This window comes from Gekko japonicus, unplaced genomic scaffold (genome assembly GCF_001447785.1).
Source record: "Gekko japonicus isolate JY-2015 unplaced genomic scaffold, Gekko_japonicus_V1.1 scaffold895, whole genome shotgun sequence".
NCBI classification, from domain to species: domain Eukaryota; kingdom Metazoa; phylum Chordata; class Lepidosauria; order Squamata; family Gekkonidae; genus Gekko; species Gekko japonicus.
The window spans coordinates 58,054-80,904 of record NW_015172581.1 but is presented as its reverse complement, the minus strand read 5'-3'; the positions used below and the strand labels follow the sequence as shown (position 1 = coordinate 80,904).

The following is a 22,851-nucleotide window of genomic DNA, read 5'->3' as shown; positions in this document are numbered from 1 at the left end:
ATCAACATCATATGGCAAGGAATGGGTTGCCAACTGGAATTCAAGAAGGACAATAAGCATTATGAAACCAATGTGAAGAATCTGCATCTGTCAGACAGAAATAAGAATTGTCTGAGCCAACTGGTTGTTGTCCCCCCCCCTGTTCTAATTTGAGCATTGGATGCATCCAAAGCCATTTAACAAAGCATTGGAAGAGATGTACTAAAAAGCATCTAAACTAACAGAAGGCAATCTAAAAAACTGCAAAGAAGCACAGAATGTCTTCATAGCTACCATTCCTGTATTTTAGAGTGGTATTTGTTTACATATATATGTTTATGTATTGTACACATACATTTACCGACAACTAGTGGATAATAATCCAGTGGTTATAATGGTTAGGAAGGAACAACCCATGAAGAAGTCCCAGATATCAACAGGACGTAAAGGAAGAATCCAAGGTGGTGGGAAATGAGGCATAGGAAGAAATGGTTATAAAGCTGTGCCTCTGATACATAAATAGTCTGTGCAGATATAAGATTTACACACACCTGGAATTCAGATTCAGATCGTGGTACATAAATCATGCTCCAAAAACTCTGGTGGCCATATTGAAATCCAGCATCTTTTCAATGAATCTATGGCCTATTAATTCTGAAGCAAATAGCTTTCATTCTTAACATGTTTACTAGATCAACAAACATTCTGGGTTCTCAGGATCTACACTCATTCTGTCTCTTAACATTTTTTGCACCACTGCATTTGCATTTTTTTCTATTTTAATCTTTTCATGCTAAACCCTTGTAATCTTCCCAAATCTTGAAACATCAAGTGTCACAGAGAACAAAATATACATGTATGAGAACTTTTAGATATTTACGTACTCAAAACCAGTATGCAGTTCTAGCTACAGTAAATGCATAAGTGAGGCTACATGTTTATAAATACTTAACACTACAACCCACACCCCCGGTAAACTCTGCCAGAGATTAAGAGAGTAAAAATGCATAGCCTATAGGGATGGGCACAAACTGCCTAATGAACTAAAGCTCATGAATTTTGACTGATTCGCAGTTTGCAAAGCAATGTTCACAAACTGAAGAGCCACCACAAACTTTCATGATTTTTTTTTTAAAAAATATTTGTGTTTATGTGTTTGTGTGCTTGCCTGGAAGTCATGGTTGACTTCTGGCAACCCCTACTGGAGGTTTGTACATTTTTAGAGAGGTGGCTTGATTGGCCTGTCTCTGAATCCCCCCTCTGGTATTCCTTGGAGGTCACCCTTCCAAGTACTTGTCAGAGTTAGCCCTGCTTTGCTTCTGAGTTCTTATTAAATTGATCAGTTCTTATGAAATCAGGGTGAACTTTAATGAATTTTAATGCAGTTTGTGGTGGTTCATGAAGTGTAGAAAGCAAGGGTTTAAATGGCTCACAAACTGATATGAACTGGTACAGTTCATGAACTGATGTATCAGCTTGTGGTTGGGTTTGTGGTTCATGCCCATCCTAAATATGCCTTGCTGCACCTCCTGTGCAGATGTTGGAGCCTCTTCTCCCTCAAGTGCTGGCAAAGATTCCTCTTCTGGGCTGACTCTGGAGGAGGCTGGGTTGCTCCATGCCTCTTCCTCATTTGAGGAATAGTCAACCTCAGCTGAGCCAGGACCTATGACACTTCCTGAGTTTGACCCAGATTATATCCCTTGGTACCAATGTAATGGAGTCACTGTGGATGGGTGTGGTGTTACAGTCTGGTGAGCCTGGTGAGACACCGGCTCCCTGTTGACCACCATCCACTGCTCTCTCATGGATCCTAAGTATCTCATCCCAGGTGAAGAAAGGCGGGTGTGGCTCCTCCAGGACACCAAAGGGATTTGTCTCCTGGTGGCCAGGATACCTATCCAATATGAGGGGTGGAGCAGACAATGGAAGGTTGCTGTGTATGAACACCCCTGTGGCTACGTTTGTAGGGGAAGATCTCGCAGAACACATACCTCAAGGTAATGGTTGGCACTGCATGGAAGGAGAGCCAGGCAGGCTGTTAAAAGGAGCAACTGAGTCAGAACTTTCCCATCTTGCCTTGGAGACTTCTAGCATTGGCATATAGAAGAAGAGAAGAGTTTGGATTTATAACCCGCCCTTCACTACCTGAACGAGTCACAGAGAGGCATACAACTCCTTTTCCTTCACCTCCCCACAACAGACACCCTGTGAGGTAGGTGGGGCTGAGATAGTTCTCCCGTGAACCACCCTTGAGAGAACAGCTCTGAAAGAACTTGTGACTGACCCAAGGTCACACCAGATTATGATTATTCTGTATGTTGGTCTTAAGACCATAATAATAAAACTAAACTAAGGTCACACCAGCAGCTGCATGTGGAGGAGTGAGGAATCAAACCCAGTTCTCCCAGATTAGAGTCCATGCTTCTAACCACTACACCAAACTGGCGCTGCTGCATTCTGGACCAGTTGAAGTTTCCAGATCAGCCTCAAGGGTAGCCTTGCAAAGAGCAAGTTACAGTGGTCTCATCTGGAGGTGACCATTACACAGATCAGTCAGGGTGAGACAGGAAGGGGGCCAGTTGTCTAACGTGGTACAGTTGAAAAAATGCCAACCTGGCCACATTTGTGATCTGGGCCTCCATCAAGAGGGCCTCCATCCAGAATCACACCCAGACTCTTCACAGTCAGCGCTGATGTTAAAGGTACACCTTCAAGAGCCAGGAGTTGGCACTCTAGCCCAGAGTCCCCCCCCCCCAGCCCAGTCACAGAATCTCCATTTTAGATTGTCAGCAGCCTGGTTCATGTGAAGCTCGTCTCTTTTGGTTCAGGTGAAGCCCGTCTCTTTTGTACAATTTCATCTTGTCCCAGAGAGTTCCCCAGTGCCTAACCAATCTAAACCCTTCCTCCTGGTATCACTTCCTTACTCATTGAGACCCCAATCTGTCCATGTCTCTGTGCATGGAACTAGTAGCAATTCTGAGAATGCTACCTTTGAAGTCCCCCTTGCCTTTAATTTTCTGCCTAGCCATCTATTTTTTTCCCCTCTAGGACCACGTGATTACATTTCCCAAAGTCATTGGTGCCAACAACGTACCATGACTGCTGACTTATCTCCAGCACTATTTACCAACCTATCAACCTTTGCACCAGGCAGGCAAGTCACCATGCAGTCAAAACACCTGTCACAGACCCCTCTCTCTATGTTCCTAATAGCTGAATCCCCCCCCCCTACCAAAAGCCCACCTACCTCCAACCTCAAAGGGCTTTCACCAGCTAACTGTAGTTAAAACAGTTTTGTGTGATGTCTGAACTGAGGCTCCCTTGCTCTCAGCCTAACCTACTTAACATGGTTGTCATTTTCTAAAGGAAGAAGGGCCATGTATGCTGCTCTGAACTCTTTGAAGGAAGGCTGAGGAAAATATGATGGGTGGGAAAGGTAAAAATGTGCATTTGTTTTTGTGCATTTTTATTTCTAATCATTTTGCTATTTTCCCTTCATTTCTCAAACATCTCTCTGCAACTTTGAAATATGTAAATAAAAAGTTGAAAGTCTCAGGATGCTAACCTACAAGTCACCCCCCCCTCCCCTGACACTGGAGGTACAAAAGTGACATTAGTATGTGTCAGTAACCACAGAATGTTGATATAGGTCTTATGGAGATTGGCTCACATGGTAGAAAAATGGGATTCCATTTCAGTAATAGTAGTGAATTTCCTTCGTGCAGCCAACTTTCAGATTCTGCATGAAGGATGCAACATGTGAGCCAAAACTGGACACATATCTTTGTTCCGTGTTTCCTATAATGATAGCAGCCTTTTGGAGCTGTCATAATTCTGCTCATTGCATGTAGTCTTCTGTTTATACTGCTTGCAAGAGCAATCCTAAGGAAATTTTTAGGAGATTCTACTTTACTTCTATGTGGGTGTCCCAGCCCTAACTCCTTTCGATTCTTGCCTTCTCTTTATTGACATTGATTGCATTTTGCATTCACATCCACTCAGCATCTTACAACTCTTTGCCATTATTTCTCCTTTGCTAAAACATAATTATGGAGGAAGAAAATTGAGTGTGGTCTCTGCTAATACATTTTGATTTTTGGATAACTAGACAGATTAATTTACAACTCCCAGGTTTCAAATAGTTCTTTCAATGTAGGGGTCTGGGTTCTTTAATTTTTAATTGCAGTTAGTTGGCTTGGAGGAAAAAAACATTGACCCAATTATACATGGTGTTTCATTAAAGTTATAGCAAGATGAGCTCTAATTTACCTTTTCAGCTTCTAGGGCTTTTAATAAAAGCAATTAAATTGTATTATGTTCATTACAACCTAGAGAGAGAGAAGACACTATACACTACAGATTTTATTTTGAAATTTGGCCCTCTAGCCTTTCATTCTTTCCTCCAGTTTCTTCAAATCTTTTTTAGCTGTCCTTCAAAAGAGTACAGCCTAGATTCAATAGACTGGTCAAGTTAGTCAAATAAATCACCATTTACATTTAGTCTTGGACTTAAGCATACAACCATCTAAAGGCCATTAAAAGACCAGAATTTTTACTTTTATTATTTCCATAGATGTACCTACAACTTTAGGATAAGCAAAATACAAGACAAACACATAACCTGGGGATCTTGTCATCTAAACTGAGACAGAGAGAAGGAAGACTGGCAGGACATAAATATAAGCAATGCTACACATAGGCCCCAGTCACACGGGCCGAATATCACGGGGGGTGGGAGGTGTGGCTGTTTGCCCCGCAGCGAAATAACACACGACTGCGCGATCAGGCGTCCCCTCGTGGTCCCGTCGAGGTCCCATGGTTAGGGGGGAGGGGCCGATCACACGACATGCCAAAGAAGCGGCGCGGCATGGCAAATGGTTTTTTTTTAAAAAAAACGGAAGTATGTGCATGCCCCATTGGGTCCCTGTGCGCATCCCTGCAGACTTCGAGGAAAAAAACACCTTTTCGCAATGGGGCATGGGCGGGCACTGGATGCCACCAGAAACGCGATCAGATGCCTGCCCTTGCCCCGTGGTTTCCGGAAACTAGTACCTCCGAGTTACTACTTTTTTACCGCGCGTCTTTGTCGGGAAGCCTCGGGTGACCAAAGGAGCTCTACGTTTCCCAGATGTGGTGGTGAGATCGCGCCCGGAAAATCCGTCTATCTTCCATCCCTCTAGCGTGGCTAATGCTCCGTGTGACCGGGGCCATAGATAAGTTTCAGTGAAGACTGAAGAAGGATTTGAAAGAAAAGTGGGAGGTTGCTTTACAAAGTTATTCTGAGAAAGTGTCCAAGGCATGTGGGACAGCAAGAGATAATGGTCAACATGGAAGCTTTCAGGACTGTAAGAGTTTTATGGACAGTTGTGAATTTGTCTAATGCTATGTGCAGAATTTGAAAAAGTTAAATGAAAGAACAAAATCAGCATAGATTTCAGACATGGCCATTAATAAGCAGAGTAAATACAAACAAACCATCAGTTTTTCATATGATGTACTACAGAAAAATCAAGTAAGAGGTCTGATGGACTTTGCGTGACATTTTGTGATCTTCAGTATTTGAGCATTACTTCCTAGGCAACTGGTTCAACCCAAATCTCCATGTCATTCTGCTTCTTTAACAATATGCAAACTTTTGTGATTTGTGGGCAGAGATCAGATGTAGCCTGTCTTCCCACTCATTCACAACACTTCTTCACTGTTCCTCTCTAAACTTTATCTTGAACTTGTGTCATCAAATCTATGCATTTGGTTGTCAGAGGAGCCACCTAGTGAATTTCATCTGTTAATTTCTTTAACCAGATGCTAAACCTGGCTACTTCAGGATTTCACGACCCAGTTGGTTCACAGTTTTACCCATCTTTTCTGAGGAACCGTGTTAAATTCGTGACTAAGATGCAATATGCAAAATTACAATGGATCAGAACAAAGCAACAGTTTTGAAAATGGAAGTCTACAAATCAGGGAGGAGGAAGCACATCTGTATGGATACAGAAAGTGATTAGTAGTAAGACATTAGGGGACAAATGTGAAATGAAATAAGAAGGTCTGGACAAATATGAAGAGACTATGGATACTTTCCTTCACCGTATCTAAATGTCATATGAGATGGAAAAGATTGTTTATAAAAAGTATTGCTGCAGCATGCTGTGTAGACCATTGGTATGTGGCTAGGGAATAATCAATAATGGGTCTCTCCACTAGGGCCTGTTTCATTAGGTTTCTTTGCTCGAAAGCCAGTCGAGTCTGACTCTAGGGTTGTGGTGCTCATCTCCGTTTCCAAGCCGAAGAGCCAGCGCTGTCCGAAGACGTTTCCGTGGTCATGTGGCCGGCATGACTAAACACCAAGGCACATGGAATGCTGTTACCTTCCCACCGAAGTGGTACCTATTTATTTACTTGCAATGTCTTGCTTTCGAACTGCTAGGTTGGCAGGAGCTGGAACTAGAGATGGGAGCTCACTCCATCATGAGGCACCCGGGTCTCGAACTGCTGAACTACTGACCTTCCACAGCCTGCAGTTCAGTGTCTTAACCACTTGAGCCACCGCAGCTGTTTCATTAATCAGTTGGTAAATAAAATGCCGTATGGAACTCAGAATGTAATTTTTATGAGATACAATGTTTTGCTGTCATATCACTTACAGGCGCAGCAAAAGAAATCATAAAATCCACAAAGAAAAAAGAATACGGATAAATGAGATTGGATACATTGCTTCTTTGCCTGATACTAAGAGTAGCAGACTACTTCAAAGAGAGTGGACTCCTATAAAAAAGAAATGCAGGCATTTATGGCCAATAAATAACAATAGCTAAATTCTGCCATTCAATTATGTGACATAATTTCCATTAAACTCAAAACACAAACTCTTTCCATATTTTCACTTAAGTTGTTTAATTTCATTTTCATTCTTTTGCAAAGGACATGACATTCCTTTTCAGTGACAGAGCCACAATTATGGCATATCTTTTAGGTAAGATATAGGCTAACATTGGCTGCCTCATTTGGTTCAGTTTGGATAGTCCAGGTTTTGAACCCCGTTTAATACATCTAAAACTACTGAAAATTATTTTGTCTATATTAAACAGGTTACTTCATACAGTATCGTACTGAATACATAGATGGGAGGGTAGAGCATCTGCTTTGCATGCAGAAAGCCCCAGGTTCAGTCTTCAGTTAAACAGATTAGGTAGTGGGCAATGTAAAATACCTCTGCCTGAGATCCTGGAAAGCTACTGCCAATTGGAGTAGGAAATACATACTTTGATAGATCATTGGTCTGACTCAGTATAAAGCCAGCTTCATATGGTCATAGGAATCTTAACATCTCTTTCTTCCCTAAAAATTATATTGAAATGCAAGTGAAAGATGTAAACAGTAGGAAATACTTATGCCTCAGCTGCGATACAGAAAGATATTTTTAAGTATCTACCCTTCTTAGGTAGATCTGTTGTTGATTTCTCTATATAAGGTACAGTAAGCACAAACTGGGGACTTTAGCAGGAGAACCCAATCTGCTTATGTGATGTTGGTCGTTGGTCTGCTCTCTGCCACATTGATGTGTATGGCAGATGACTCAAAAGATAGTATTGCAGCTTAGTAGGAGTCAGGTAATAGCAGAGGCCAATATAAATTCTGACAGGTCATAAACTTTCTGACTGTTGCCTGGCTCCTCTGTCTGAGTAAAGGATGCTTTAAACTTTGCAAATGTTGCAATAGACATTCAAATTTAATATGGTAAACCTCCTAGCTTATATGAGATTTGAGCCCCTGGGTTGCCTCAATGTTCTGCTCAAAGTTTCACTGGGCTTTCCTGAGTATGTTGCTTTTTATACTGTGCAGTAATGGGCAAGTCTACCTCATGGATCATTGCCTTGACGTGGCAAGAGGGCTTGCATGTTTCGATGAGGCTGTGGGCTATGCTGGGGCGGGCCACCCAGGACGAAAAAGCCACAGCAGAGAACTCAGACCAAGTATGATCCACTAGAGAAGGAAATTGCAACCCACTCCAGTATCTTTGCCAAGAAAACCCCATGGACAGTAACAAAAGGCTACAAGATATGATGCTGGAAGATGAGCCCCTCAGGTCGGAATGTGTCCAATATGCTACTGGGGATGAGCAGAGAGCAAGTACAAGTAACCCCAGAAAGAGTGAAGGTGCTGGGCCAAAGTCGAAAGTTTGCTCAGCTGTGGATGTGTCTGATGGTGAAAGGAAAGTCCTATGCTGCAAAGAACAATACTGCATAGGAACCTGGAATGTAAGATCTATGAATCAAGGTAAGCTTGACTGGTCAAAAATGAGATGGCAAGACTGAACATTGACATCTTGGGAACCAGTGAACTAAAGTGGACAGGAATGGGCAAATTTAACTCAGAAGACCATTATATCTCCTACTGTGGCCAAGAATCCCATAGAAGAAATGGTGTGGCCTTTATAGTCAACAAAAGAGTGTAAAAGGCAGTGATGGGATACAATCTCAAAAATGACAGAATGATCTTGGTCTGAATCCAAGGCAAACCATTCAACATCACAGTAATTCAAGTCTATGCCCCAACCACTGATGTGGAAGAGGCTGAAGTGGCCATGATAAAGGACAAAAACTGTAGGGACCTAACAGAAGCAGAAGAGATTAGGAAAAGATGGCAAGAATACACAGAAGAACTATACAAGAAGGACGTCAATGTCCTTGACAACCATGACGATGCAATCACTGACCTTGAGCCAGACATCCTGGAATCTGAAGTAAAATGGGCCATAGAAAGCATTACTAACAACAAAGCTAGTGGAGGTGATGGCATCTCAATTGAGCTATTCAAAGTCTTAAAAGATGGTGCTGTGAAAGTGCTGCACTCAATTTGCCAGCAAATTTGGAAAACACAACAGTGGCCACAGGATTGGAAAAGGTCAGTATACATTCCAATCCCAAAGAAGGGCAATGCCAAGGAATGTTCAAACTATCGCACAATTGCACTCATTTCACACCCTAGCAAGGTCATGCTAAAGATCCTACAAGCTAGGCTTCAGCAGTACGTGGACAGAGAACTGCCAGAAGTACAAGCTGGGTTTCAAAGAGGGAGAGGAACTAGAGAAAGCAAGAGAGTACCTGAAAAATATCTACTTTTGCTTCATTGACTATGCTAAAGCCTTTGATTGTGTGGATCACAACAAACTATGGCAAGTCCTTAAAGAGATGGGAGTACCAGACCACCTCACATGTCTCTTGAGAAACCTGTATAAGGGTCAAGAAGTGACAGTTTGAACAGGATATGGAACAACTGATTGGTTTAGTATAGGAAAGGAGTACAACAAGGATGTATATTGTCCCCTTGCTTATTTAATTCATATGCAGAGTACATCATGCGAAATGCCAGCCTGGATGATTCAGAAGCTGGAATTAAGATTGCTGGGGAAAACATCAACAACCTCAGATATGCAGATGATACCACTCTAATGGCAAAAAGTGAAGAGGACCTAAAGAGCCTCTTGCTGAGGATAAAAGAGGAGAGCACAAAGGTTGGCTTGAAACTCAACATCAAAAAACCTAAAATCATGGCATCCGGCCCCATCACTCCTTGGCAAATAGGAGAAGTCATGGAAGCAGTGACAGACTTCACATTCCTGGGATCCAAGATCACTGCAGATGGTGACTGCAGCCATGATATTAAAAGGTGCCTGCTTCTTGGGAGGAATGTGATGGCAAACCTTGACGGCATAATAAAAAGTAGAGACATCACCCTGCCAACAAAAATCCATATGGTCAAAGCAATGGTATTCCCAGTAGTACTGTATGGCTGTGAGAGTTGGACTATAAGGAAGGCTGAGTACCGTAGAATAGATTCTTTTGAATTATGGTGCTGGAGAAGACTCTTGAGAGTCACCTGGACTGCAAGAAGAAACCAACCCTGACTGTTCCCTGAAAGGTTAGATACTGAAGCTGAAGCTCAAATACTTTGGCCAAATGGGAGCGCTCACTGGAGAAGACCCTGATGCTGGGAAAGATTGAAGGTAAAAGAGGAAGGGGACAGCAAAGTATGAGATGGTTAGGCAGTCTTATCGAGGCAACAAACATGAAATTAAGCAAACTCCGGAGCACGGCGGAAGACAGGAGGGCCTGGCATGATGTAGTTCATGGGGTCGCAAAGAGTTGGACTCGACTGTGTGACTGAACAACAATGGGCAAGTCGTGCCTTGATAAATGAAATAAATAAAATAGAGGTATTTGAAAGATACTCAGCTGTATCAGCCAGGGCTGCTAAGAGCCATAAAGGTCCCCAAACAAAGATTTCCCCCAGGTCCCCTTAATGTTACTCAGCCCCAGCCCCCAAATCATATGAAAACTCATGACTTGCCCATTTCCATGGGCTCACTGGAATTTTGCTCCCCTAGTTCATTCTGAGATTAAATATGTATTCATATTGGTTCCATAAAACAAATTGCAGTCACTTGTTCCCCAAACTAATTGCCTAACCAACAGCCTAAGGAGCCAATAAAATAGATGGGAAGACCCTTCTATTTCAAAATATCTATCAGCCTTATATAACAGGATATTTATACCATCTCTCAGTACTGATTTCATGATCTTTGTTTTAGCATTTCCATGAAACCAGCTGAACACATGCAGCTTGCCTTAATTTTGTCTTTCTCTCCCACTACACCCTGAAAGAAGAAAGATTGCATACAATACTTCATTAGATCTTATTCTTCAGTAAATAACTCCATTCATTCTATCATACATCTGTCAGGTGGCCAATTTCACAACAGTTCAGATTTGCCTTCACGGCAGCTGTCTTGCCTGATCATTTACACAGTCTGAAATGCTTATAGAGCAGCTAGGAGTTAACACATCTTGCCAGTTTTTGAGCAAATCATATCTAGAGGACATGCCTGATTATATCAGTATCTACTAAATTGGAAAGAATTAGGCCAGTGCTCAGAATTCATCATGTTTGGGGGTGAATGGCTTAATTTCAAAAAGATGTTCAGAAAAGCATCCCAGATTCTTTAGATGTGTTGACATCAGGATACAGGGTGGCTTTTGCTCATGCATATGGCTTAATTGTCAAAGCTGTCTTTCTCATTTTAATTTCACCTGCCAGAAAGTCAATAATAATTGATTAAGTTTTGTAAGAAGATTTCTTATCTGTTACCTTTGCCCAAGAGAGCAAATCCATAGTTTATCATATGCAGCATTTGTTGACACACTCTCTTAGCCTTCAATAGCCTCAAATGATAATCTCTTGTAGAAGTAGACATAATTTGCTTATATCATCAAAGGCTTTGATAACTGTCTTCCAGGAAACTTTGGAAGAAAGCCCACAAATAGGAAGGTGCAAAGGTCAGATTGCTAATAAAAGCACTTGTATAGTTGAAAAGAAATTGGGTAGTCATGAAAGGTTGGTTTCTGAGGACCCAATTAATACAGCTGCAAGCTCCCTGGTTGAACTTTCCTTCTGTTAAGAATTGTTGCTTATGTGTGTTAAAACATAACATGGAAACTGGCTCATAAGATACATCAGTCTTTTAAAAGACATAAAATGAGAGCTAATGTGAAGGAGCCTCTTAACAGAAGGAAAGTTCACTCATGGCCCTACTAAACTCAGTCCTTAAACCTGACCAGAAGCCTGCAAGGGGATTACTCTAAAACCATTTTTTTTTCTAAAGATGTTTTTATTTCCCATTCCACCCTTGCTAGCCCAGCACACTTTATCGTTACAATGATGATTCAATCACATTTTTAAATGAGCAGTATGTTACAGTTCTGAATCTGAACAGCTAACTCAGACAATTTTGAGTCTGAGCAGCTGGCTGAATTTGGTGTGTCAACTATCTGTGTAGCCACAGTCAGCACATGCCCACAATTCACTGCTTTGCCTGATTATATATGCCCCAGGGTCATCATGAGTAGGCCACAGATCATTTTAAAACAGCTGCATTTTCAACATGTATAATGTTTTTGTACCTGTACAGTCAGTTGTTGGCATTCCCCAAGCTGAATCAAACTACAGTTACCAGACAGTTGTGCAGACTATTGGTGATCCAATTTAGAACACTCTGTTCAAATGAACATGTTCATCTTTCAGAGTCATGCAAACAAAGTGTGCAAAGCTGGACTATTAAACAGGCAAACCTCACAGTGTCCTGTCCCACCTCCACCAGACCAAGACAATAAAACAAAGCATCTCTTTTATAAGTTAACAAGCAGGGAACCCACAATGACTTCTGGGGGGGTATCTCATTTTCCCATGTATCCTCTTCCCCACAGTGTTTCCTCTTTCCCTTCTACTGCCAGTCCGTGTATCCTATCCCCTTTCCCTGCTTCCTTCTCTTCTTCCCACACACCAACATTGCCTGCTCCCTTAGTCCTCAGCTTTAGTGGTTATTTAATTCATTTAGACACTGGCTGGGTCTCCAACGGGACCCAAAGTAGCTTATATTGTTCTCTCCTCCTCCATTTTATCCTCAGAACAACCCTATGAGGTAAGTTATGATGAGTCTGAGTGACTGGCCCAAGGTCACCCAGCAAACTTCCATGGCAGAGTGAGAATTTAGATCTGAATCTTTCAGGTCCTAGTCTAAACCGTTAACCACTGTACCATAGTGGTTTTCATGTGGTGGCTGCTGTTGAACAGTAGTGAGCAGACAGTCCTGAGTGAAACACAAAACTCATGGGGCATCAAGTTGCTCCTGGTTGCTGCCAGGCCTAGTTTCAATAAGTCCTCCCTCAAAAGCCAAAACAGCCCTGAAAAGGTCCTTGTCCCCTCTCCCTGCTTTTTACTGACAGAAACCAAGATTTCAACTAGCAACCTAGCAATGTCCACAGAAGTGCATTTGTTTGTTAAAGCACTGTAGTGGTTTTTTTTTTAGATTTCAGATTTTTCTGCAAACCTGAGGCTTTTCTCCGATTTGTAGAAAGATCTGTCTTGTATGTTCATGGCTCCAGTCTCTGGATGTAAGTTACTACAGATGGGGCCATGTTGAGAATTAGATATACTGATATTTACTGTTGGGAGGGTTGGGAAGGCGGTAACAGAACATGCATGCACAAAGCATTTGCAGTACAATTGAAAATAATATAGAGTGCTTGTCAAACAGTGAGCATTTTCCTGAGTATTTGAGGGTGTTGGAATTTGAGCAAAGTGCTGGCAGATCTATAAGCAAATTTACATCTATACAAGACTAAAACTAATGAACTTGCATAGGAGCCAGGCTTTGTGGATTGCCCTACAATAAAAATTGCTCCTCATCTGCCTAAGAAAGGTATATTTTAGTCTGAAGCAAATATTCCACGGGGCAGGAATCTTTCACCCCTGAGTTTTAATCACTGTTTAGCAGGCAAATAATGCATGGCTTTAGAGCAATGCTCATTATAATACTGACCTTCTGAATAGATCTGAAAGCATGCATTAGAAAGAAACCACTCAGTAATATTTATTTTTTTAAAAAGGCCCCCTCATCCTCCAAAAGCCTATGTAAGTCAGAAGAAATTGTGTCTCACAATTCAGTAGAATGCATTTTTAATTAAAGGATATTTGTACTTTTAAAAGTATGTGGTATTATGCTTCTGCTTGTTCTCAAAGCTTAAAAAAAGGTTATTCTGAACTGACAGAGTTCTGAGTGCCTACTTTTGCAAATTAGGGTTTTTTTCATTTAGAAAGGCATTGTCTAGCATAGGGCAACACACTGACAAGTAGCATTTGTTTAGGGTATCTTGATCATTTCTTCTGATGGAAATTGTAGATGTAATATTTCTGCATGTTGATGTACAAAACTTTTAATTGGGATATTTCCTTTTTTGTCTCCTTCCAGGCTGTCGATATTCTTCTGCAACATGGTGCATATGTCAATGTTCAAGATGCAGTTTTTTTCACCCCTTTACACATTGCAGCCTACTATGGCCATGAGCAGGTACATCAACTGACAGGATTTGACAGAACTTGTGGGAATATTTATTAATATGCAAGAATTGTCAACCGCTGCTTCACAAAGAAGACAGATGGATATTGTTCATACATGCATAAGAATCATGTAGAAATAGTAAACAATCCATTTATTTAACATATTAACGTGCCTGACTTTCTCCTGAGCATCTCAGTGATCTGAAATAATATGAAAGTTTGGTCTGTGGTATTTCATCTACTGATTGCCTTAAATGTTATCACCTCATTTGGCCTTGCATGCATGGCAACTGGGGGGGGGGAGTCAGGGGCAAGGACATGGAGGGGTGCTGTCAGGTGACAGTGTGCTGTTACTTCCAGAAAAAAATCCAGAAGTGACATCACACCTCTCTAGGAATTACTGGAAACTCTTTGGTAAATAGAGTTTCTGGTGATTCCTCGACCTGGCTGAAGTCACTTTGTGGTTTTCCCTAGAAGTGACATCACACCATTGCCCAACAGTGATATTTTTCATTATTTGTCTCCCACCAGTGGTAGAAGCAGCAGTGGAAAATGGGAGCTGGATGTGGGGGATCCTCCGCCCATGTCAGGAGAATGACAAGCCTGGTGTGAACTCATCTGTGTTGATCTGTTATTTTCACTTGTTTCGAGAGAGGAGAGAATTTTCCTCGGCATCATGAGTTCACCAGTGATCAGAAGACTTTATCACACAGCATTTGCAACACAGATCAGATTATACTACAAGAATCAGAATTGATATCAGCTTTATACCTCATTTAGATGTAATTTGTGAATCCTCATTGACTCGAAATATACTTATGCCAAAGGCCTTTCCCAAACCATTAGACTACCCCAATGGTCGTATTTATAATCTACAAGATCCAACTCCTTTGCAATGCTTCATGGGGGTTGACTCTTGGATACCTGTGTATCTTCAGGCAATCTAAGAACCACACCCCAGCTTGCTTCGCACATCTTCAATAGAATACTGTCCCCTTGGTGTTATTACCTTGGTGTCATCACCTGTTAACATGCTCTTCTCTGGGGAAAGGGTATTGTCCAATTACCACCAAGGAAGAATGAGCAAGGCCAGAAAATGGTGCCAGATGCTCCTGTGTTATCATTGTTTTCCCCTACACACTGTATATCTGCATACCAGAAGATGAGGGAAGGCAGTGACTGTGAAGAGGAACAGCAGGACTTCACTGGCTACTGGTGGCCTCTGCTGAATCATGGGCCTTGGCAGGAACCTGTTGATGCTAACCCCTGATGCCACCGTGGGATCGCTTGTGCACTGGACTCTATTCAAACATGACTTCTGCATGGGTTCTGTGTAACTGATAGACTTTTAAAATGAAAACAGGGAGCTGTTTCCTGAAGTGATTTAGAATAGGCAGAGTCCAAAGGTACAAACAGCTGAAAATAATATATCATATGTTCAGCTGCAGTAATGGTATGCTTTCCTGAAATGCCGAAATATATATTTCATACAGCTGCATTAGAAAGACCTTTATGTTTTAGGCTGAGACTCTTTTAAATTATGCTACAGGTCACTTTTGGGGCAACTGGTCACAGTTTTGTAAATTATGCTAATCCACATGTGGCACTTTTATGATAAGGGTTTCCGCTTTTAAGAAAGAGCATCTAGCGCAAACGTATCGAATTAATGTGCATTTACTTTATTTGCCACTTAGGTCAGTTAAACTAACAGGCTTGTGCCTATGGCCAGCCCCATGCATCTGTGTTATTTTAAGAAAGAAATTGGCACCTGCAAACAATTCACTATTCTGTGGATTTGTAGTTTCATTACAAATGGGCTCCACTGCCTCATAACAAAAGGTACATATATTCCAAATGATGGATGAAGCAAAATTTCAAGGTACACGCTCTACATACTGTCTTTTGATTTTGTGGGAAATATCCTTCTTCCTTACCATTTTAACACAAACAAATACAATATTGTTAGGTAACCCGACTCCTGCTGCAATTTGGTGCTGATGTGAACGTGAGTGGAGAAGTTGGGGACAGGCCCCTCCACTTAGCTTCTGCCAAAGGATTTCTCAATATTGTAAAGCTTTTAATGGAAGAGGGCAGCAAGGCTGATGGTAAGTTATTCGAAATGTAACCTTAAATGTGATATTTTGTGTCAATCTGTGACTCAAAATCTGGAAAACTGCCCCAAGCCAATATATGAACTGCAGGTCTTGTGCTTTTCACGCTTTCCATTTTATCCTTTTTCTCTTACACTCTCCTCCTTTCTTTTGCATTCTTCTCTTCACCCTCATATCTCTGCATTATTCTGTCTTCTAATCCTCCTGGGTTAGCTCTGTGCTTCCTTTGGCCTGCTGTCCGTTCAGACATCTGCTGCCTTTCCCTGTCCCTTCTGCCTCTCTGACCCCTCTAGAATCTGAGCGCCCCAGTCAATTGCAACCAGAGACTTTATCACTACAACAAATGCTCCTTCATGCAATTTAGTAAAAATATAATGATCTTCTTTTCTTGGAACTTAGGCTAGATATTGAATGCTACCTGCTAGGGGGGGAGCAGGTGATTTCCTTGGTTTCCGTGCCCCTGCTGTGGCCTTTCTGAAATATTTGGTTGCCTGTCGTGAAAAACAGGGTGCTAGATTAGATGGACAATTGGTCTGATCCAGCAGGGATCTTCTGATTCTCTTGTGTTCATCAGGACATTTTATACTTTAAAGTATTGGCCTATGTGTATGCCCTTATATAGCTAGTGTCTAGCATATTTTAGTTCCAAAAGAGTTGCTGAGTTAATGTATTGGTCTATGTAATAAATAGTATGTCCCTCTGTTACAACAAAACAAGAGAGTCACCCAGGAACCAGCAGAGAAACCACAACACCATGGCAACCAGTGGAGCCGCGGTCCGGCTCCTCAGCGCGGAAAGCCCTGGGAGAGCCAGCCGCTGGCAACCCGGAGGGTTGCAGTAGCATTGGCAGAGCACAGCCCCTGGAGCGTGCACCCTGAAACCTCGCCCCAGTGAGCAGCAGCGCGGGCATCACGGAGAGCTGAGGGTGGACACGGCGAGGACCCCAGGTGGCGGCACTGGCGGTGCGGCCCCTGGGCCAACAGGACTGCTGCCGGCACACTGGCGACCATACCCAGAACACCCAGACAGCGTCCGGGCTTATCACTGGGGGCGGGGCCAGACTGGGAGTAGAGGGGGCAGGAAACACAGGCGGTGCCGGGAGTGGAGAAGGGGGAATAAAAGGAGAGAGATGCAGAGGGGCTGAGGAGGAGAAATGTGTGACGGAACTGAGCTGGGAGAAACAGAAAGCGAGAGAGAGAGAGAGGGAGAACGAGAGGTATCCTGCACATGCCAGAAGAGGGACTTAAGGGGTGGCGTTAACTCCCGTCCCCTGCCTATCTGAGGCCCCACAGCAAAATCCTCCTTAACGAACTCTCTCCAACTCCTAGGACCGTCTGCCTTGGTGGGTAGCCAGATGCCACGGCCATGGGCGGGTCAGCTCCTGGGCCACAGACAGAGCATGACAGCGTTATTTGCCTTAGCAACAAGGAAAATCAGAATGAGTTTAGTATCTAACGCAAAGTAGAAGAAGTATAGGAGTATACTGATATTTTTCTATTGTCTACATTACCATTTTATGACCTGATGAAAAATGTTATGGCCTATGGCTAAGACAATAAACTTATACTATACTATAACTATAAATACATATTGATGGGGTCCAAACTGGAAGAGACTGACCAAGAGAGAGATCTTGGAGGCATAGTAGATAACTCAATGAAAATGTCGAGACAGTGTGCAACTGCAATAAAGAAGGCCAATGCTATGCTGGGGGTTATTAGGAGGGAACTGAAAACAAATCAGCCAGTATCATAATGCCCCTGTATAAATCAGTGGTGTGACCTCATTTGGAATACTGTGTACAGTTCTGGTCACCACACCTTAAAAAGGATATTATAGCTTTGGAAAAAGTGCAGAAAAGGGGAACTAGAATGATCAAAGGGTTGGAACAATTCCCCTATGAAGAAAGGTTAAAACACTTGGGGCTCTTTAGCTTGGAGAAACGACGGCTGAGGGGTGACATGATTGAGGTTTATAAGATTATGCATGGGATAGAGCAGGTAGAGAAAGAAGTACTTTTCTCCCTTTCTCACAATATAAAAACTCGTGGGCACTAAATGAAATTGCTAAGCAGTCGGGTTAGAACAGATAAAAGGAAGTACTTCTTCACCCAAAGAGTGACTAACACATGGAATTCACTGCCACAGGAGGTGGTGGTGGCTTCAAGCATGGACAGCTTCAAGATGGAATTAGATAAGCATATCGAGCAGAAGTCCATCAGTGGCTATTAGCCACAGGCTGCGGCAAGTGATGCTCTGTATTCTTGATGCTTGGTGGGGGGGGACAACAGTGGGAGGGCTTCTAGTGTCCTGGCCCCACTGGTGGACCTCCTGATGGCCTGATCCAACATTCGCTTCTCTTATGTTCTTATCATCTTAAATACTGACATTTATTAGGGCATAAGCTTTAAGGACTATAGTGTGCTTAACCAGACACACAGTGTGCCCTCAGTTGGCCATTACACACACACACACACACACACACACACACACACACACGGGTTTAAAGAAAAATTGTGAACAGTGGGGCCAAAAGACAAGCTTAATGTATACCAAACCAACACAGTGGGTGCAAAGAACAGCAAGGAAAATATACCACTGTCTCCCTAGACTTGCTAAGCTATTTTAATGCGTACTTTGTAAGAGAAAAACAGAACCCCACTTGAAGACCAATGGGACAGTATACAAACTTTCTAAGACAATCTAGTTCAGTGTACTGTATACTTTATTTGCCTCTAAAGTTATTTTATTGATTAATGTACCTTTGAGGTCAACACCAGTGCCCTGGGAGATTCAAATGGTCTTGCACTGGTTTTTGAATGTTGCTGTCTTTAATGTCAGATTTGTGTCCTTATTTTGCATGGGGACTGACCTGTCTGCATATGTCACAGTATAAAGGTAAAGGTTTCCCTTGCTTGAAAGCTAACCATATCAGACTCCAGGGGGCTGACTCTAGGGGGGCAGACTCCAGGGGGCCGAAGAGCCAGCGCTGTCCAAAGTCGTTTCTGTGGTCATGTAGCAGGCATGAATAAATGCCAAGGAACACGGAACACTGTTACCTTCCCACCGAAGCAGTACCTATTTATCTACTTGTAATTTCTTGCTTTTGAACAGCTAGGTTGGCAGGAGCTGGGGCCAGAGACGGGAGCTCACTCCATCACGCAGCACTAGGGTCTCAAACTACCGAGCTACAGACCTTCCAGTCTGCAGCTTCAGTGTCATAACCTCTTAGCCGCCACGGCACATGTATCAACAAATAAAACAATTCCAAGATGGTGGAAAAAAGTGTCCTAGGGGGTTGCAAATAATCAAGGGTGTGAGAGTACCAGACTTCTTCTTGTCCCACTACTGTCCTCAACCAAATGCCTGATAGAACACTTCTCCCTTACATATGCTGCAGAAAGATAACAAATCCTACAGGGCACGAATGTGCTCTGACAGAGAGTTATACCAGCCAGGGGCCAGGGCTGAAAAAACCCTGGCTCTGGTTGAGGCCAGCTGGATCTCTCTCGGGCTGGGGGGCACCAGGAGGTTCTTACTTCCCAAGCATAGCACTCTTCTAGGGCCATACTGAGAGAGGCGGTCCTGAAGGTGTGTGGGTCCCTGACTGCTAAGGACCTTGAAGGGCAAAACCAGCACAGTGGAACCTGATCCAGTACTCCACTGGAAGCCAGTGCAACTCGCACAACACAGGTTGAATATGTGCCATCCGAGGGGTCCCTGTAAGGACCAGCGCAGCCACATTCTACATCAGTTGGAACTTCCAGGTCATCCTCAAGGGTAGGCCCGTGTAGAGCAATTTACAGTAGTCTGTCCTGGAGGTGTATTTGGAAATCAGTAGTCTATTTGGAGATCATTTGGAATTGGAGGTTGGTAAGCCTGGGCTGTCATTGCAACTGTTAAAGTTTCAGGACCCATGCCAGGAAAAGAAAAAGGCAATTCTGTTTTCATCTCTCTGGTCTACTGTGCATTTCACCATTCACAGAGATGGCCAGTCTGCTCCTCCATCTCTCTCTTCTCTTTCTTTTTCATCTAAAATGCATGAAACCATATGGCATTCATTTTTAGGCTTTCTCATGCAGCCCAGTAACACTGGCCTTCCTAACTCTTGTTCTTCACGCATCTTGTTTCTGCAGTATCATTCTGATAGTGTCCTTGTGACTGTAAGCTGCTACACCCCCGTCCTACTGATGGGTACCTGCCACTATAAATTTAACATATTCTCTGTGAGTCATGAAAGTATTACATACCTCCTACTCCATCATTAAAAAACTGTAGAAGCAGCATGACTCAGATTTGTAAGCAATTCTTCTTTCTACCAAGAGCCCTTGATATTTAAGGCTTGGTGTGTGTTCATTGAACCATTATAATTATAATGCGACTGTATATTCACTCACTACACAAAGCATAAAAGGGTATATTATTGGTTAGTTAACTTATTACTAAAGAGGAGAAAATTAGGACACTGGTGCATATATTTATTTTAAAACCTGCATCATCTTCCTTGAGAAAAGAAAGAGAGAGAGAACCTGGAAGCTGAAAAAGCCTTACCCTCAACATAGCACATTTGGAGACTTGAAATATCCATGGCAACTGAGGACAGAGTTGCAGGCATTAAAGAAGGAAAATAATTCATTATTTACAATTAGCCAAAGATAAGTTGAAAGCAGCTTCTAAAATTCAGTCTCTGTAGTTTGACCCATTTGATGTAACAAATTTTGACTGGTCAGCCATTTAGAGTCAGACTTCGAGGTCACAGAAGCAAAAGGAGAAGAGCAGTGACTGTGCAGGCAGAACAGAAAGGTCACCCTGCTTTCATAGTTAGATTTGAGTCCAGTACCACCTTAGAGACCAACAGTATTTTCAGGGTATAAGCTTTCGAGGGTAGGATGCAAAGGTACAATGCACAGAGCAGAGGGGAAATGTATTTGGCCCCCAAAGCATTTCCCCTCTGCTCTAAGCAAGCTGATTACAATATGCAGTCTACATTGGCATCCTGAGTTCTTTCAACACCCCTCCCACCTTCTGACTGGGATATAAAGACTCAGAGATCTCCATTTCTATTAATATCTGACAAAGGAAGCTTTGACTCTCAAAAGCTCATACCCTGAAAATATTGTTAGTCTCTGAGGTGCTGCTACTGGTCTCAAATCTAACTGTTCTACTGCAACCCTCTGAAACTGCTGTGACAGACATTGCCAGCAACTGCACAATAAAAGGTAGTGCCAAAACTTTCTTCACTTTCTTCAGTGTCATGTGGAATTATGAAAGGTTCCATTACAGGTTGCTTGGCCATTTTTTTTTTTTTAACATGTGTATGTTCTGATTATAAGCAGCTCCACCGGGCCACATCCCCACTCAGTGATGTAGTCCATGGGGTGACTTTGGGGCTGTTAGCCAAACTTCCTTAATTACAGCAGATGGCCAACTAAATTTAACATGAGTTCTTGCCAAAGTTTACGGAGGTCCTGTCAGCCCCAGAGTTCTTAGTGATGGAGACAAGACTGGTTGATTCCAAGACAAATTGTCTTTTTACTGAATAATATCAAAATCACATACACACAAAACAGAATCACACTCACAAGCAATCAAGTTCCTTTAGAATTACAGAGGTACATAAAATAGTCCCTTTTTACTTAAGAGGTAGGTAGGTTATCGGTTTAATACTTATCTTTCCTGAAGTCATGTCTGTTGCAATGAACAATTAGGGAAGAATGCTAGAATCTAGGGGTACTTCTAAATCACACTCTGCCAGAACCAGCTGGCAGGGCATGGACCTCTTTGGCTGCGCACACCAAAGGATCAAGTAAAGACAAAGGGTTTTAAAGCAGGAGGGGGGGTAGCAGCTAGCAAAGACCTAACGCATGGTTCTCACTTTTTATAGTCAAAACTTCGGGTGGGTGGCAACCTTGCCAAGTTGGAGACCCACCTATCTGTAGTCCGTCCTATCCCTATATCTCATTGATGCATGTAGTAAGGAGCAGCACGTTTAAGGGATGGGCCAATATTTGAAATTCTAACTTCTAACTCATGGAAAGCCATCTGGTCAGGTGTTAAGTCTAGGCTTCCTGGACCTTCCTTGATATGCAGATTGATACCAGCTTTCCCAAGTACTCCAGGCACCTCCACCAGGAAATGGCCATTCAAATGCAGATCAGATCCAAGTACTGTGTGACATCGAGTCCTCCAGCAATGGGGGATTTCTTCTCCTTAGTTGTTGTTTCTGCTAACAATGGCTAAAATGTGCTTCTCTTTCCCATAAGGCTCTGAGCTGAATGTGTTTACCAGCTTCATTAACATGAAATGCACGCAGGTACCTTCCTATGTGAAATCTGTCACAACAGGTGATGCGAGCAGCTTTCTCTATGCCTATGGGTATACATGTGTGTGCACAGTCCATGTGTTTGTGTGTCAGCAGATATAAATCCATAAACAGAAAATATCAGTCTCTTTCTCAACAGGACAGTGGCTCTCTCTCCCAGGTCCAATCTGCATTGGTATTTCCCACCATTGTGCAAATGATCTCACATCATCTCACAAATTTCTGTCTGCATTTCATGCCACATCCATTCTCCTATTGTTTCATCTCAGCATCGGCTGGCTGCATCATTTTATTGTCATTTAGTGGTGACTCGGAGGTCACTATGGCGTCTCACTGCCTCATCTGAATGTGGTTTTAAGGTGGTACAACTGCTTCTCCCCACCATCGAGCCACTGTGAGCAAAAAGCAGACAACTGGAGCTGAATTCTCTCCCCCCCCCCGCATCTTTTCTAAGGAGATACGCAAATTGTCACAAAGGAAACAAGTTAGCTGAAAATCCAGTCATCTGTGTTTAAAAGCAGCCAGGGAACATTTTTCTGTGATC

The 22,851-nt window shown here is 42.6% G+C and overlaps 1 protein-coding gene across 1 annotated transcript in view; it reads left to right on the top strand.

Moving 5' to 3' along the window:
• Positions 1-22,851, top strand: part of LOC107119027 (serine/threonine-protein kinase TNNI3K) — a gene marked incomplete at its 5' end in the record, with an annotated part of 96,807 nt that overhangs the window by 41,100 nt on the left and 32,856 nt on the right. Inside the window, 2 exons of the mRNA XM_015421449.1 lie at positions 13,787-13,885; positions 15,842-15,980. Of these exons, the coding sequence (XP_015276935.1) occupies positions 13,787-13,885; positions 15,842-15,980 (238 nt within the window). The remainder of the gene's footprint in view (positions 1-13,786; positions 13,886-15,841; positions 15,981-22,851) is intronic.